At 37.9% G+C, this 13,305-nt stretch overlaps 1 protein-coding gene across 1 annotated transcript; it reads left to right on the forward strand.

Annotated features, from left to right (window-relative positions):
- The first annotated feature begins 1,585 nt into the window (after window positions 1–1,585).
- oxtra (oxytocin receptor a) lies at window positions 1,586–13,175 on the forward strand. The gene is made up of 3 exons (XM_044121684.1): window positions 1,586–1,727; window positions 1,884–2,977; window positions 12,335–13,175. The coding sequence occupies exons 2-3, from the start codon at window positions 2,059–2,061 to the stop codon at window positions 12,586–12,588; spliced, it is 1,173 nt and encodes a 390-aa protein (XP_043977619.1). The 5' UTR covers window positions 1,586–1,727; window positions 1,884–2,058; the 3' UTR covers window positions 12,589–13,175.
- The last annotated feature ends 130 nt before the right edge of the window (window positions 13,176–13,305 follow it).

A 13,305-nucleotide genomic window follows, 5' to 3' on the forward strand; every position in this document is an offset into this window, starting at 1 on the left:
GAAAAATAACCACTGAACTCTTTAGCATTGCACAACTGAATGGTGGTGGGAAGCGAGAAGAGAAATGACCTCTGAGAAATTTCTGGAATGAAACATATGGACATAAAGATAAGAATCAGAAAAAAACTGCCAATAAATTTAAGAAAGCAAATGTCCTCTGTGGACAAGTGCAGAGGATCTCAGTCATTTTTGTTCTATACTGATAAACTGGTTATGAGCACATTAATTATAAAAAGATTAATTGAACAAAAAGCTGTCCCCTCGTGCGTCATTAAAGTAAAATCAATAACAAAGTGCATTGTCCTATTCCCATGATGCTAAACAGTTTACATTCTCAGAAGATCAATACGACTTTAGAAAAGCTCAAAGCAGACAAGCACATCCGCTCCGAGATGCCTTTCGATATGGGCAATAAAAAGCACATGTTTACAACGCCCAGGGTGATTTTCTAGGAATGTAGCCGGTGCTTTTAGTGCCTCTCCTGAGCAAGCTTATGACTCAAATATTTTATGTGCCGACAAATGCATCCATCCATTTATTACCAGAGCGGCTTCAAAAGATGGGAGTGCCTTGATGATGTCACATCACTGAATCCATTGACATTCAAAGCATGACTGATAATATTTGATTTAATCCACTAACGCACACCCTGATTTACAGATTTTTGGTTTTTCGGATGTTCTCAATTAATGTTTGAGCGATTGTAATTTTAGAAATGTAGAAGAGACTGGAAATAAATACAGTAGAGGGGGGGAGTTACAGAGGCACACAAACCTAGAGCTTACACCACCTGAAAAATGGTCAATGGAAAAACAAATTTAAAAAAAGAAAGAAAAGCGTCTTACAATACTGAATGATAGGAGGGAGTGTTGAGTTAACCAGCAGTCACTGACACTTTCAAAAAGGAGGTTAAACCAAAACAGCAATTTGCTGAAAAGACATATTCAAAGGATGAAGTGTGAAAGTTTGTTAAATTAAAATTATGTAGAGCAAAGAACTATGGTGGAAACAACTTAATGGTCACTGCCATGCTTCTTATAGAAAGTTATAGCTGCAGAATTGTGAGAAATGACAGATTACTGAAATATATGTTCATGTACCACATAGTCCAAGGATGTAATCTCTTGAAAAGGCTTGATTTCACAATTGTTTCAAAGTTGCAGTTACCACAGTTGCCTGTGCAACATTTTCCACATTTTCTTCCTTCCACTTAACTTTTTGCAAGCATTTTACACTCAGCACTCATTAAACAAAAAAACATCCAAATTAGAAGGCTATTTGAAGTAAATGTGCAAGATTAACTGGAATAAATGTGTGTCAATTTTTAAATGCCAGTAGAATAAATCTACTTTTCAAAAATATTGTATTTTTTAGATGCCTGTATTCGTGTATATAAAAATTGTTGCACATTTTTAGATGTAATGCAGCTCTGGGGGTCTTTCCCTGAGGAAGGTTCGTGCTGCAGAACCGATCAGTGAAAGTGCACATGGCCACCAAGTGGTGGTGATAAGTAGGACCTTTTATTGCTCCTGACGAACTGGGGACCCTATAACACAGGCTCATGCGCTGTGTTGCTGCCCATTCCGAAGACTCTCAGCAGAGATGATGCTAGTTTCTCCAGTTTTAACACTTATGCTTAGACTTTGGGTGTAAACGCCGCATTTTTTATTTAACTAAAACTATAGGCTATTTCTAAATATTTTTGTTGCTTGGTGGATTACAGGCAGGTGAGCTGTTGTACTTCATAATTTTGTTTTTCTAATTTTGTTTCTATGTTTTGCAGTTTAAGTTTTGTTCTCGGGATGTTATTCTTTAGACAAAATATTCTCTTTTTCTGTTTGGAGAAAAATAAAAATATCCCCTGACATCCTCTCTTCTTACAGACTATGGGTGACGTCCGAAACAACGTAAAACCCTTTTGCCATCTGGGAATTATGAACTGACCTTGATTATGCCTTGGCACCTGTAAGGACGCAAGGAAGACTTGGGCGCTCACGACCCCTCACTTGGTGACCAAACCGCTACGAGTCCTTCTGCAGAGAGGACGAGACTGCAGCAATGGAAACTATTTCCAATGAAAGTGATATCTGGCAACTGAACGAATCTTGGAGGAACTCCAGCCTTCTGAACGGGACCGGCGGGCTGAATCAAACGAACCCCCTGAAGAGGAATGAGGAGGTGGCGAAGGTGGAGGTGACTGTGCTCGCTCTGGTGCTCTTCCTGGCGCTCGCAGGGAACCTGTGCGTCCTGCTGGCCATCCACACCACCAAACACAGCCAGTCCCGCATGTATTACTTCATGAAGCACCTGAGCATCACCGATCTAGTCGTGGCTATATTCCAGGTCCTCCCTCAACTTATCTGGGACATCACATTTCGGTTCTACGGACCAGATATTTTGTGCAGGTTGGTAAAATACCTGCAGGTTGTCGGGATGTTTGCATCCACTTATATGTTAGTTTTGATGTCCGTAGACCGCTGTTTGGCCATATGCCAGCCTCTCCGCTCTCTGCACAGAAGAAAAGATCGTTTTTATGTGATATTTTCTTGGCTCCTCAGCCTGCTCTTCAGCACCCCGCAGATGTTTATCTTTTCCCTCAGGGAGGTCGGCTCAGGAGTGTACGACTGCTGGGGCGACTTCGTGAAACCCTGGGGAGCGAAAGCTTACATTACATGGATCAGCCTCACTATCTACATTATCCCCGTGGCCATACTGAGCATTTGCTACGGTCTGATCAGCTTTAAGATATGGCAAAACTTTAAGCTGAAAACCAGACGCGAACAGTGCATCAGCCTGACCCCCAAAACTTGCAAAAGCAACACGCTGGCCCGGGTGAGCAGCGTGAGGCTCATCTCCAAGGCGAAGATAACCACCGTGAAAATGACTTTTGTGATTGTGGTGGCGTACATCGTGTGCTGGTCCCCCTTTTTCTCAGTCCAGATGTGGTCCGCGTGGGATCCAGCTGCACCCCGTGAGGGTAGGTTGAATAAAAACGCTGTTATAATGAATGCGCGCTGTGCGCAAAAGACGGCTGTGCGCTACATGGTGCATTACGCACTTGGAATATACTTCAAAACGCCAGCACAGAAATCGATATCTCTCCTTTGAATATGTTTTAAAAACAATTGCCATGTGAAAATATACAATTTATTATTGTTCATACATCTGACTTCAACAAGAGCTGTTTTCTACGCACAAAAATCATTGGTTTCATCAGTTACAATAAAATGACACCTTTCCGGGTCTCAACAAATATCCATCAGAATGCAAAGGATTTAGAGTATGACTCAGTAATCCCGAGAATTTACGTCCAGATTAAAAAGGAGGTTTTGTGTTTGTACCATTTGGCGATTTTACCAGAAAATAGCCAGACGCAGCTCAAAGATGAAGTCGGTATATAATTCCATAATCTGATCACAAACAAGGAAGGTAAGCTGTCAAATATTTATGAGTTGATTATGTGACCTTCCAAGAGCCAAAAGTTTCACAATCCAACTAATTAATAATTGGATAAATAGGGATTCATATTTGTAGTAAATTTTAAAAAAAGCAAACTGAACATACATACAAACGCTATATAATTATTTAAATGAGATATAAAATATTCTAATAATTAAATATCAATAATAATTAACTGATATACTCATTATATTTAAAGGTTTGTACAATTATTTTTGAGTTTATTTTATTAAACAATTTTATAGTCCTCTGTTGCAACAAACCATATTTTTTTTATTTTATGTTTTATTTATGAAAGCCAGGAGGCGGGACTAACACTGGTATAGACAAATTGATTGGTCAGCAGTTGGGTTGCTAGGCAGGATATCCAGATGTTTCATGATGGGGCACGTCACAAATGTAAAATAGATAAATGCTACAATTATTATATCATACATCTTAGCAAATAAAGAAATCAAATTCTGATAAGATATTTTGATTATTTTAATGTTCAATACTAGATACAGTTTTTAAATTATTCAATCCATTTATTAGTTTACGTTTTTGATATTCAATATTTTAGCAAATTTTTCATTTGATGAATTGTGACACTTTTGACCTATGGTAACAGTTATGCTCTTTCTGACAACTTATGAGGTCCAAGTTTCCCAGCAGAGCCAGAATGTTTGTCAGGATGTTTTCCTGTTCCTGGAAAGCAGACATGTAGACGTGTTGATGTACTGGATGCTGATTTATCCTACAATTCCCCGATGTTGTAGTGTAAAAATCTTATGGTCACCTTATTTTAATGAATGCAACATTGCTAAGACATGTCGTTTGAGTTAAGATTAAAGGATCAATGGTGTTTTTTTAAAGGAAAGGATGCGTTCAGAATTTTACAACTTTCCACAGACTCTTCCTGAGCTGCAGAGACTCATTGACGGCTAATGATTAATCAAATTAGTGTGCACAAGTGTGCATCAGGCAGCTTTGGTGCCTGTGGGGGACTTTGACATTTAACCACAATAAGTGACTAACAGCCACCTACTGCATGTGGTCTATGCATCTATTGTGAGCGACCACACCTCTGGATTATACACTTAAATTTGTGTTCTTTTTTTTCTCTTTGAGTAAATGCAGTTCAAAACACTATTATGAGAATGAGATATATTATATGAAAGGTGTAAAAATGAATATAAATAATGTTTTTCTAGCTTCCCCAAGGGTATTTGTGAACTAATAGCTGAAAACAGAACCATGCCATTTGCACACGACAACTATCAACCTCAGAAAAAATATAGCATAAGACAGAAATGGCACGCTGCCAAGATGACATGTTTTTAACCGAGGTGGCTCTTGCATGAATTGTTCTCTGAGTGTGTCCATTTTTCTGCACACACAAAACACTCTGCAGATGAAGCTTTGGGCTTAAAGAAATTATAACGAAGAACCAAAAAAGTGTGATTTTTAATTTCTTTGCACTTAGTACAAAATAATTCAAACCATGTTTGAGGCATGTTCTTTTCTTTAACTCAGGTGATTCTAACTCCAAGAAGCATTAGAAATACTCTGTTGGAGGGTTTCCACAAACAGAGTAACCAATTTAATCATTCAAAACAATGATTTATAGAAACTCTCTTCAGTGCTTAACAATCCAGTGTAGCTTTGACAATTTTAAGTATTTTAGGAGATCAAAGCCAGTTCACATTTCCTACCATTCTTTCAGCAAATTTTCTTACATACTTACACCGTCTGTTCATGACACAGAGGGGACCTGCTGGACATGAAAATCAGCAACAGAAACATTATTTGTGGTCTAACTATTGGATAATTTTTTTCCCAAGTTGTGGGACAACTTGGTACCATGGGTAATATTCATATCACCAAGTGAACAACATATTTTTGGTTCTCTTTTGATATGTTCATTTTTAATTGTTTTCACCTCTGAAACTCAGAGCCATTCCAAGGTGTAAGCAAACTAAACCGCTTATTATGCCACCATCAGTTCAGTAGGGGGCGCTCAAGAGCTCCTTTCGCACAGATTCTGGAACTACATTAAATTTTTTCTAAAAGGATCTTATTCCATACTTTGGAGGTTGATCAGTAGCTATTTTGAGATCATAAAAAAATAATTTGAATATAAAACAAAATTACTTAAGATTATTTATTATTTAGCTTCATCATTTAAAGTTGCATGTTGTATCATTTCGGCTGCTGGAGTCATGCTCCATGCTGCAAGTTAATTAATCAATAGATGGAAAAAATTCAGTGCTTGTAAAGACAATCAGTGCTTTTGTTGAACTTGGACTGAAAATGTGTAAACTAAGAGAAAAACAAACTTGTTTTGATTTACTAAATAATGGACTAATATAAAAGAAATACAATGGTCGGACTTGGACAATTCATTTAAAACATTTTGTGGGTGTAGTGAGACCCCTTGTTAAATTCTGCAAAGGGCCCGATTCAATCCTGGGCCAGCTATTCCAATTCTGTCCATTTGATGCATTACAAGCACAGACGAGTGCTTGATGAAAAAGTAATTGGCTCTGACGCCGCACCTCGCTGTTATATTTTTAGGAATAGTGGCCAGAAAAAGGACCAAAAGCTTCAGTGTGTGGAAAAAGAAGAAAACAATTAATCCATTTCCTGTTAGGGAGGGTGAGTCGGTGCAGAGGAGGAGGCTGATGTCTGGACGTCAGCGACACTTAGTAATGGCAGAGTTTGGCTGTGACAAGTGCCAGTGTTTGTGTACAAAAGGAGAGCAGGAGTGTCATCTGTGTGTGCCGATAAAGAGTTAATTAGACACAGAGAGCAAACCCGACACAGACAGCTTGGGAAATAAACCTCAGCCAAGCGGAAAAATGTCCATATTACAAATACTGAAAAATATCAATGATGTTTCATCTCACATTCACTTTTTAAATAATTTATGATACAGCACATGATCACATGATACTATATTAAAACCAACAGTAAATACACGTCCTTATAGGTAATCAAAGGCTACAGGTGTATTTCTGTGGACTGAAGGAAATAAATTCTGTTTATCAGGGTCACTGTGAATAGGAGGATTTGCTTTTATGCAAGGTGAATTCCACCTGTTTGCTAAACTGAGCCTACTGACAAACAGACCCCTGCTTGTTTGACCTTGATTTTCTCCTGTCTGTCTAGCTGCACGAGTGTGAGGATTTATCAGCCTGAGCCAGCAGGAAATTCTCTGTTATCTGCCCATTAAATACCCCAGTCCCAATGAGATCTGTTACTTTTTACATAGAATAATGATGAATCATATTTTGCTTTACAATCTGAAATCAGAAAGTGAAATTTTAAAGCTGGTAAAAAATTGCACCGTAATTCTTTGAGTCTTGAGTGGTGAAAAACACTGGTGCTCTCTTTCCAATCTGATCGAGCTTCAGTTGTTCTTTCACAGAAGAAAGGGTGACAGTTTCTGATTCTAGAAATGCAAAGATGGCAGAGACATGCTCTAAAAGCATTTCGGCATTTTCTGCAGTGAAAGGCGGTTCTACAATACAGACTAAAGAAAGCTGAATTCAAATGGATGCTGGTCATTTCACCTTTTTATTCATAAAAAAGGAAAAAATCGTGAAAACCATTCATTGGGTATGGATACATTTTCAGGGAACTTATAAGAGATATCTGTGATTGTTTAGAGCTCCCAGAGGGCTGTATGTCTGAAACATAACTTGAATTCAGTCGTACAGACGGAAAGAAAACCTTCAGAACGTTGACTTAGTCATAATAAAAAGCAGCTCTTTATATCTGAGTTGGGAAAACATTTTTTGGACGATGTAACTAGTTGTCAATAAATAATAATGTGTTTTTATTTCATTTTATGACTTTTGTTGACATATTGTAATGTTACAATACATTATGAAAAATAAAATGTTACTCTTAATTTTTTTCATTCTGGACATAGATCAGGAAATGTTAGCTTTCTTTTTGTGCTTCTGTCTTCACGTCAACTTTAAAAGGTACAAATAAATCACTCAAAGCTGCTGAAAGGCAATATTCGCTTTCTCAAATAGTGGTTGATTTTATCATTTTTTTCTAAAAGATGACAAAAGAGAAATGATGGACAGTACTGACTGATCACGTACACCTTTATACACAATATTTTTAAACATTGCTAAACAATTACTATTATAATTACTATAAAATTAGATATTTAAAACTATAAAAGTGTTTCAGACATAAGATGTAAGTAGCTCACTGTTGGCTCAGCAGGTAATACCAAAACAAGTAGCAATGCAGTTAAACATGCACAATAACGATCAAGTGTAAACATTTAAGTTACTTTTCTGTCTAATCAAAAGCATAAATTTACCTTTATTATAAAAAGAGATCATGCAAGGCACAATCTATTCCCTCTCCAACAAATGAGAAGTCAGCTTTATGACACTGGGATAACATGACTGAGTCCAGACCTGTTGCAGACAGGTTTACCATTTTTAGCACCTGATTAGGCTTATCAGCATCATTTCTGAAAATGTCAGAAGACAACGAAATCCCCGATTCTCTCTGAGGTTTGTAGAGGAAAATCAGCCGCCTGCATGTGTGGTTTCACATTTAGCCGCCAGACAGATTTCATTATGTGGTGGTCAAAACAGCTGAAGGTTAAACCTTGACTCAGAAGCCGACACAAACTCCACAGAAAAAAAATAAAAGAAGAAGATTGTGAACAGAAGCATCTTGTTACAGTGGTTGCTGCCCTTGGAATCTGACTCACACCCCACTATTGATTTGCATTAATGGTTTTAATGGGCACAGTTTCCTCTATTCAATCTCCAAAGTCTATTTTTTTGTTTGTTTTGTTTTGTAAAGGTCAGTTCTTGTGTCTTTTACAAGAAAGGAAGCACAACTCAAAAGCTTATTGCTTTTTAACATTAAATTTAATTCTGTGTTAGAATCTAAATGAGGTTACTGCTAATGCATGTTTAACATCAATGAACAACAATCAGAGTTAAACGAATTTCTCTGGAGTCTTTTGGACTGGGCAGAATCAGCTCTGACAGCCACACAGATGTACCACCCGCAGGGTGATTAGACTGTCGTTTCATTTGCCATGTGATCTATCATTCCCCTGTGAGACACTCCACCAGCCAATTCAGCAACGGGCTTTTTCTCCACGAAGCCACACAATATTCAAATTAGATCCGGACCCCGCTCTCATCTGCTTTGATGATAAATCCCTGATAAACTCTAATTGGTCTTCTGCACCATCTGCCTTGCACTACATTCCAGAGGTTGCCACTCCAAGACGACACAACCTGTGACACGGTTAACTAACGCAGCAGAGTCACGTTTTAATCCATGAGCATGACCCATAGAGGACAGCTTTTCTTAATCTTGTGTGGTGTGTAAGAGTTTCATGCCCTCTATGATGGCATTTACTCTGCAGTTTCTAATGAATCTAGGGGACAGAAGCAATAAGATCAGCTAGGGCACAGGCAGACCGAGAGAAAGATTAGCAACCACTGAGACGAGGTTAAATACAGGATACAAACCAATTACATGATCTGAAACTCATTTGCCAAATGTCAGGTAAATGTCATCCAGCGTACCACTTCAGGTTGCTTTCTGTAACCTATCACTGCATCACTGGGCAAGAAACAGTATCACCTCTTTGAATCTGACAAATATCTCTGCAGAGTTCGGATTGATGTCTACGGTCAGCGATGGTTAAAATTCTGTAAAACCATTTTCCAGTCACAGGTTTTTTTTTGTGTGTGTTGTAGTTTTAAGGTGCTGTCTTTTTCTTTTGTGTTTTTCTGATTTGAGTGACAGAGAAAACCTTTAAGCACAGCATGAGTAACTGTATGACTATAGGATTGAAGCAGACGCTGTGAACCAATTTCATTCTTGAAGAAAACAGCAAACACTTTTAGTTTAGCAAAACTAAAGCTTGACACACGTGCTCTAAAAGCGTATACAGAGTAAATACCTGTTTCCTCCCTCATTAGTTTGGTAGCATTTACTGTTTACCTTTTGCTTATGAACTCAACAATGACTCTTGTTGCAGTACTGAAATGTTGACGCCAAACTGAAAGACAAAAACATTCAGATTAAAAACAGTAATTTCTGTTTCCTGCATCATTTCTCAGAGCATTGAGTTTCAAAGATTTTGAAATTTAAGCACACTTTCCTAAGCAGTGTATTTCCATGCTGTTAAAAGCTCCCTTGCTGTATTCCCTTACCAGTAGCACGCTGAGACCATTATTTCTGTGGGGGATGAAGGAAAATTCATAACTAATTACATGCAGAAAAAAAAACCTTTCAGTCTTTTTGGACGCTACAAAGTCACGATTGCAGCTGTTACATAAGAAAAGTTCAATCATTTCCTGCAATCTTCTGCATACACAGATTCTGTCAACTTTCCTGAAAAATCTACCCATTTTCTTTAGCCCCTGACTATTTGACCTCCTGTCTGCTCAATTTCTCTATTCTGAAGCCAAGTTTGCACATTTTCCATCAAACATTGTGGTGAAACATACAGGGAGAATTTAATTTATAGTTGAAAGCAGATATCAAAAGACACTATGAAAAGATAAATAATATTTTCCCCTGCCGTCTGAAGTTACATCAGGCTAAAATGTTCCTTTTTTATTTGTTTGCGTAATCTCTCTTCACTGCTCCATCTGGGATTTCTCACATTGAGATTGCCTTTAAAAATCATTGGAAATTCCAGATGATGCAAGTCTTTGATAGTTCAAATAACAAAATTTGAGTTAAAAGGACGAGGACTTGTGCATGTGTTTTAAGGAACACTTTAAACACTTTGCTTCCCTATGTAACATCATGAGGAACAATCTAAAAAGGAATTTGCAAAGTTATCAGGAAGAAAAAATGTGAACGTCTTCCCTTCTGCCTCATCCTCAAATACAATTTCCTGATCCGTGAAGGTGCCAAAATTACCGGTCTAAATAAATATATGCCAGTATGAACACTATGGGTGTTAACAGGTAACCCCTAAACTATACAGAGAGTGGATTCAGTACAATAAACTCAATATTTAGGAGTGATCCTTAAAAAGTGCTGTGGGAAGGGCTGAAAAGTAATGTGGCTGACTGTGGCAGCAAATGGCAAACCGAGCTGCAAACACATGAGTGATGCAAACTCCAAACCACAAAAACACAAATGCTCCAAAAAATGCTGAGAGTCCGGTCACCTTTAAAAAAAATATGAGACATCTCAAGTTTTTATATTCAAAATAAATAAATAAAAAACACTTGTTGGAACTTCCATTTTGTGGAGCGAGTTTCATATCTGCTGTTGTTTGTTTTTAATAGTTGTGGCATTTCCCCCTTGCTTCTATTTCTTGTGGTTGCACCATTTCAGGTTGTTGGTCGCAGCAGTTTCCGTCTTCATTCGTTCTGTTGATTTTGTTGTAGGTTTCTGCTCCTATTTTCTGTGATTGCAGCATTTTTCTGTTGCCTTTGTTTTTTTAAGTGTTCATGAACGAGTTTGCATCGCTCATCTGTTTGAAGCTTGTTTTGCTGCTTGCTGTGCATTTGCACCTGTCAGCCACTGTAGAAGAAGTCTATATGACCTTGGCAGCCTGTAAACTTGACATTTCTCAAACACAAAGAGCCTTGGTGACCCAACAGACCTAAACCAAGAAAAGTTTAATCTGATATAATGTCAGAAAGTCAGAATGAAACAGTTTTTTTCCCCCCTTTTTAGCAATGCTTGTACATATCCGGTGTTGTATGAATCGTGTACTGTAGAGAACCGTCTCTACTAGAAATGCCTCATTGCTGGAAGACATTTTTACCATGCTGGCTATTAATCATTTCTTCAGAAACACAAATGCTGAAACCATCAAAAAACACCCAATGCAATAACCAGATGTTCTTGCAAAAACAAATAACAGTAAACAACTAAACAGTAACATTTCTTCTAAAGGGTTGGGTCACTTGACTGTGCAACATTGCTAAGTTGTGCTTCTAAAAACAACACAAAAATAAAACTGAGATTTGATTTCTGCAGTTATAATTATTTCAGATTGCACAATTATTCAATGAAAATTAATGCTTCTTGTGCAAATTGCTGGTATTGCTAAGAGGTAAATGGTCTGCACTTGTACAGTTTTTATTTGGTCCAGAGGACTCCGAAATACAAAATACTACATTCAGCTTTTCACGCATACATTCACATGCTGACGGTAAATCACAGTGTGGCCACAGCTGCCCGGGGGAGATCAGCGGAAGCAAAGCTGCCATTCAGTCAGCTCCACAGGACCCTCTGGCCATTTTTATTTAAAGGGCTTAGGGTAGGAGCAGATCAACAATGCAAGAGGTTAGCCTTAACCCCCAGTCTAAAATCAATACAGCAAAAAGCCTGCAGCAGCTGGTGTTGGTTCATTTATGACTGTAGTCACCCTTTTTAACATTTATTTTCTTACAAAGTTGTCTTTAAGCTAAAATAGAATATACCTTCTATTACATTTTCTCCTCTAGTTTATAGTTAATTGACCTGATGTTATCTAAAGTAGTAGTAAGAAATGCTTTCTTCACTAATAAACTAGCTGATTGAAATTAAGCTAGTTGTTTGAAAGAAAGGTCTAAATATCATCTTTTAAAATCACCGTAGAGGTGAATGTGTGGCGTGCCATCAAGGAGGTATAGTTGAGAAGTTGAATTATGGCTGTTTGTTCCTGAAATGGTCTGTTCTTGCATTAAACAACAACAATGACAAAAAAAAATTAAATTGCATTCCGTAAATCTTTTTTTTTTTTTCTAATACAAAACCACGTGTTGCCGGTGGATTTACGGTTTCCACCAGCACCTCCAAAACTTCTTGGAGAAAAATCCAGACTCAGAATGTCATTCTCATTCCATCAAACAGCAGTAACTTTTCTCTGTCTCTCCGTTTGCAGCAATGCCCTTCATTATCTCCATGCTGCTTGCAAGCCTCAACAGCTGCTGTAACCCCTGGATCTATATGTGCTTCGCTGGGCATCTCTTCCATGACCTGAGGCAGAACTTTCTGTGTTGTTCAGCTCGCTACCTTAAGTCATCCCAGTGCCGCTGTGAGCACGACTTTGACTCCAGCCACAAGAGCAACTCGTCAACCTTTGCCATTAAGAGCACCAGCAGTCAGAGGAGCATCACACAGACATCCACCACGTAAGCCCCTGGCCTCCTTTTTTTCCTGTCTCCCAAGCTGCCCACTCAGCCTCTCACTACACGCTGCTCCCCATAAATTTTCCAGCGGTTCGATTTTTTCAAAATGCCTCTCTCTGCAAGACTTGCTGTTAAAGCCCAGAAGGGGGAGAACAACCCACACAGTCCTCTCATTTCTGCATAAATGTATTATTTAACTGTGAATCTGAAAACATTAATCAACAGAATTTTTTTTTCATGAATTTCAATGAGATAACCATGGACTAAAAAGAGTGATTGAATGAAACTTTTTCTATGTGTTTTTTTCTTGTTATATACTTGATCTAAATGTACATTTTAAGGTGTATCTTTGTGTTTATTGTGCACACAAACTGATTAAAAAGACTATTTGACAAAAGTTGATGCGCTGTAAATTGTTACGGTTTTGTCACCGGCAAAGCTAATGGATCCAGTTTGTCTGTGTTGTTGTAAATTTATTCCTCTGTTATAAATACGATATAACAGATATAACTGTTGTTCAGCTTGTTACATATTTGCACAGATATAAACTGTTACTTCAAGGTTTTGTTAAGTTTATCATGCCATGCCTGTCTCTGCTAAACATTGGACAAATGGTTGAAAAACAATTAAAGAAAATTAAAACAATAACAGGTTTGGATTATGTTATTGTTTGTGTCCAGCTGATATATATTTATATATCATAGCCCCACAGTTATAAGCATTC

The sequence above is a fragment of the Gambusia affinis genome, linkage group LG07 (genome assembly GCF_019740435.1).
Source record: "Gambusia affinis linkage group LG07, SWU_Gaff_1.0, whole genome shotgun sequence".
Classification (NCBI taxonomy): domain Eukaryota; kingdom Metazoa; phylum Chordata; class Actinopteri; order Cyprinodontiformes; family Poeciliidae; genus Gambusia; species Gambusia affinis.

Excerpts from the sequence above, each read along its gene's own strand:
- oxtra (XM_044121684.1), top strand. The coding sequence starts at position 2,059 with ATGGAAACTATTTCCAATGAAAGTGATATCTGGCAACTGAACGAATCT. Across the intron at positions 2,978-12,334 it reads TCCAGCTGCACCCCGTGAGG|CAATGCCCTTCATTATCTCC; the intron begins GTAGGTTGAATA and ends CTCCGTTTGCAG.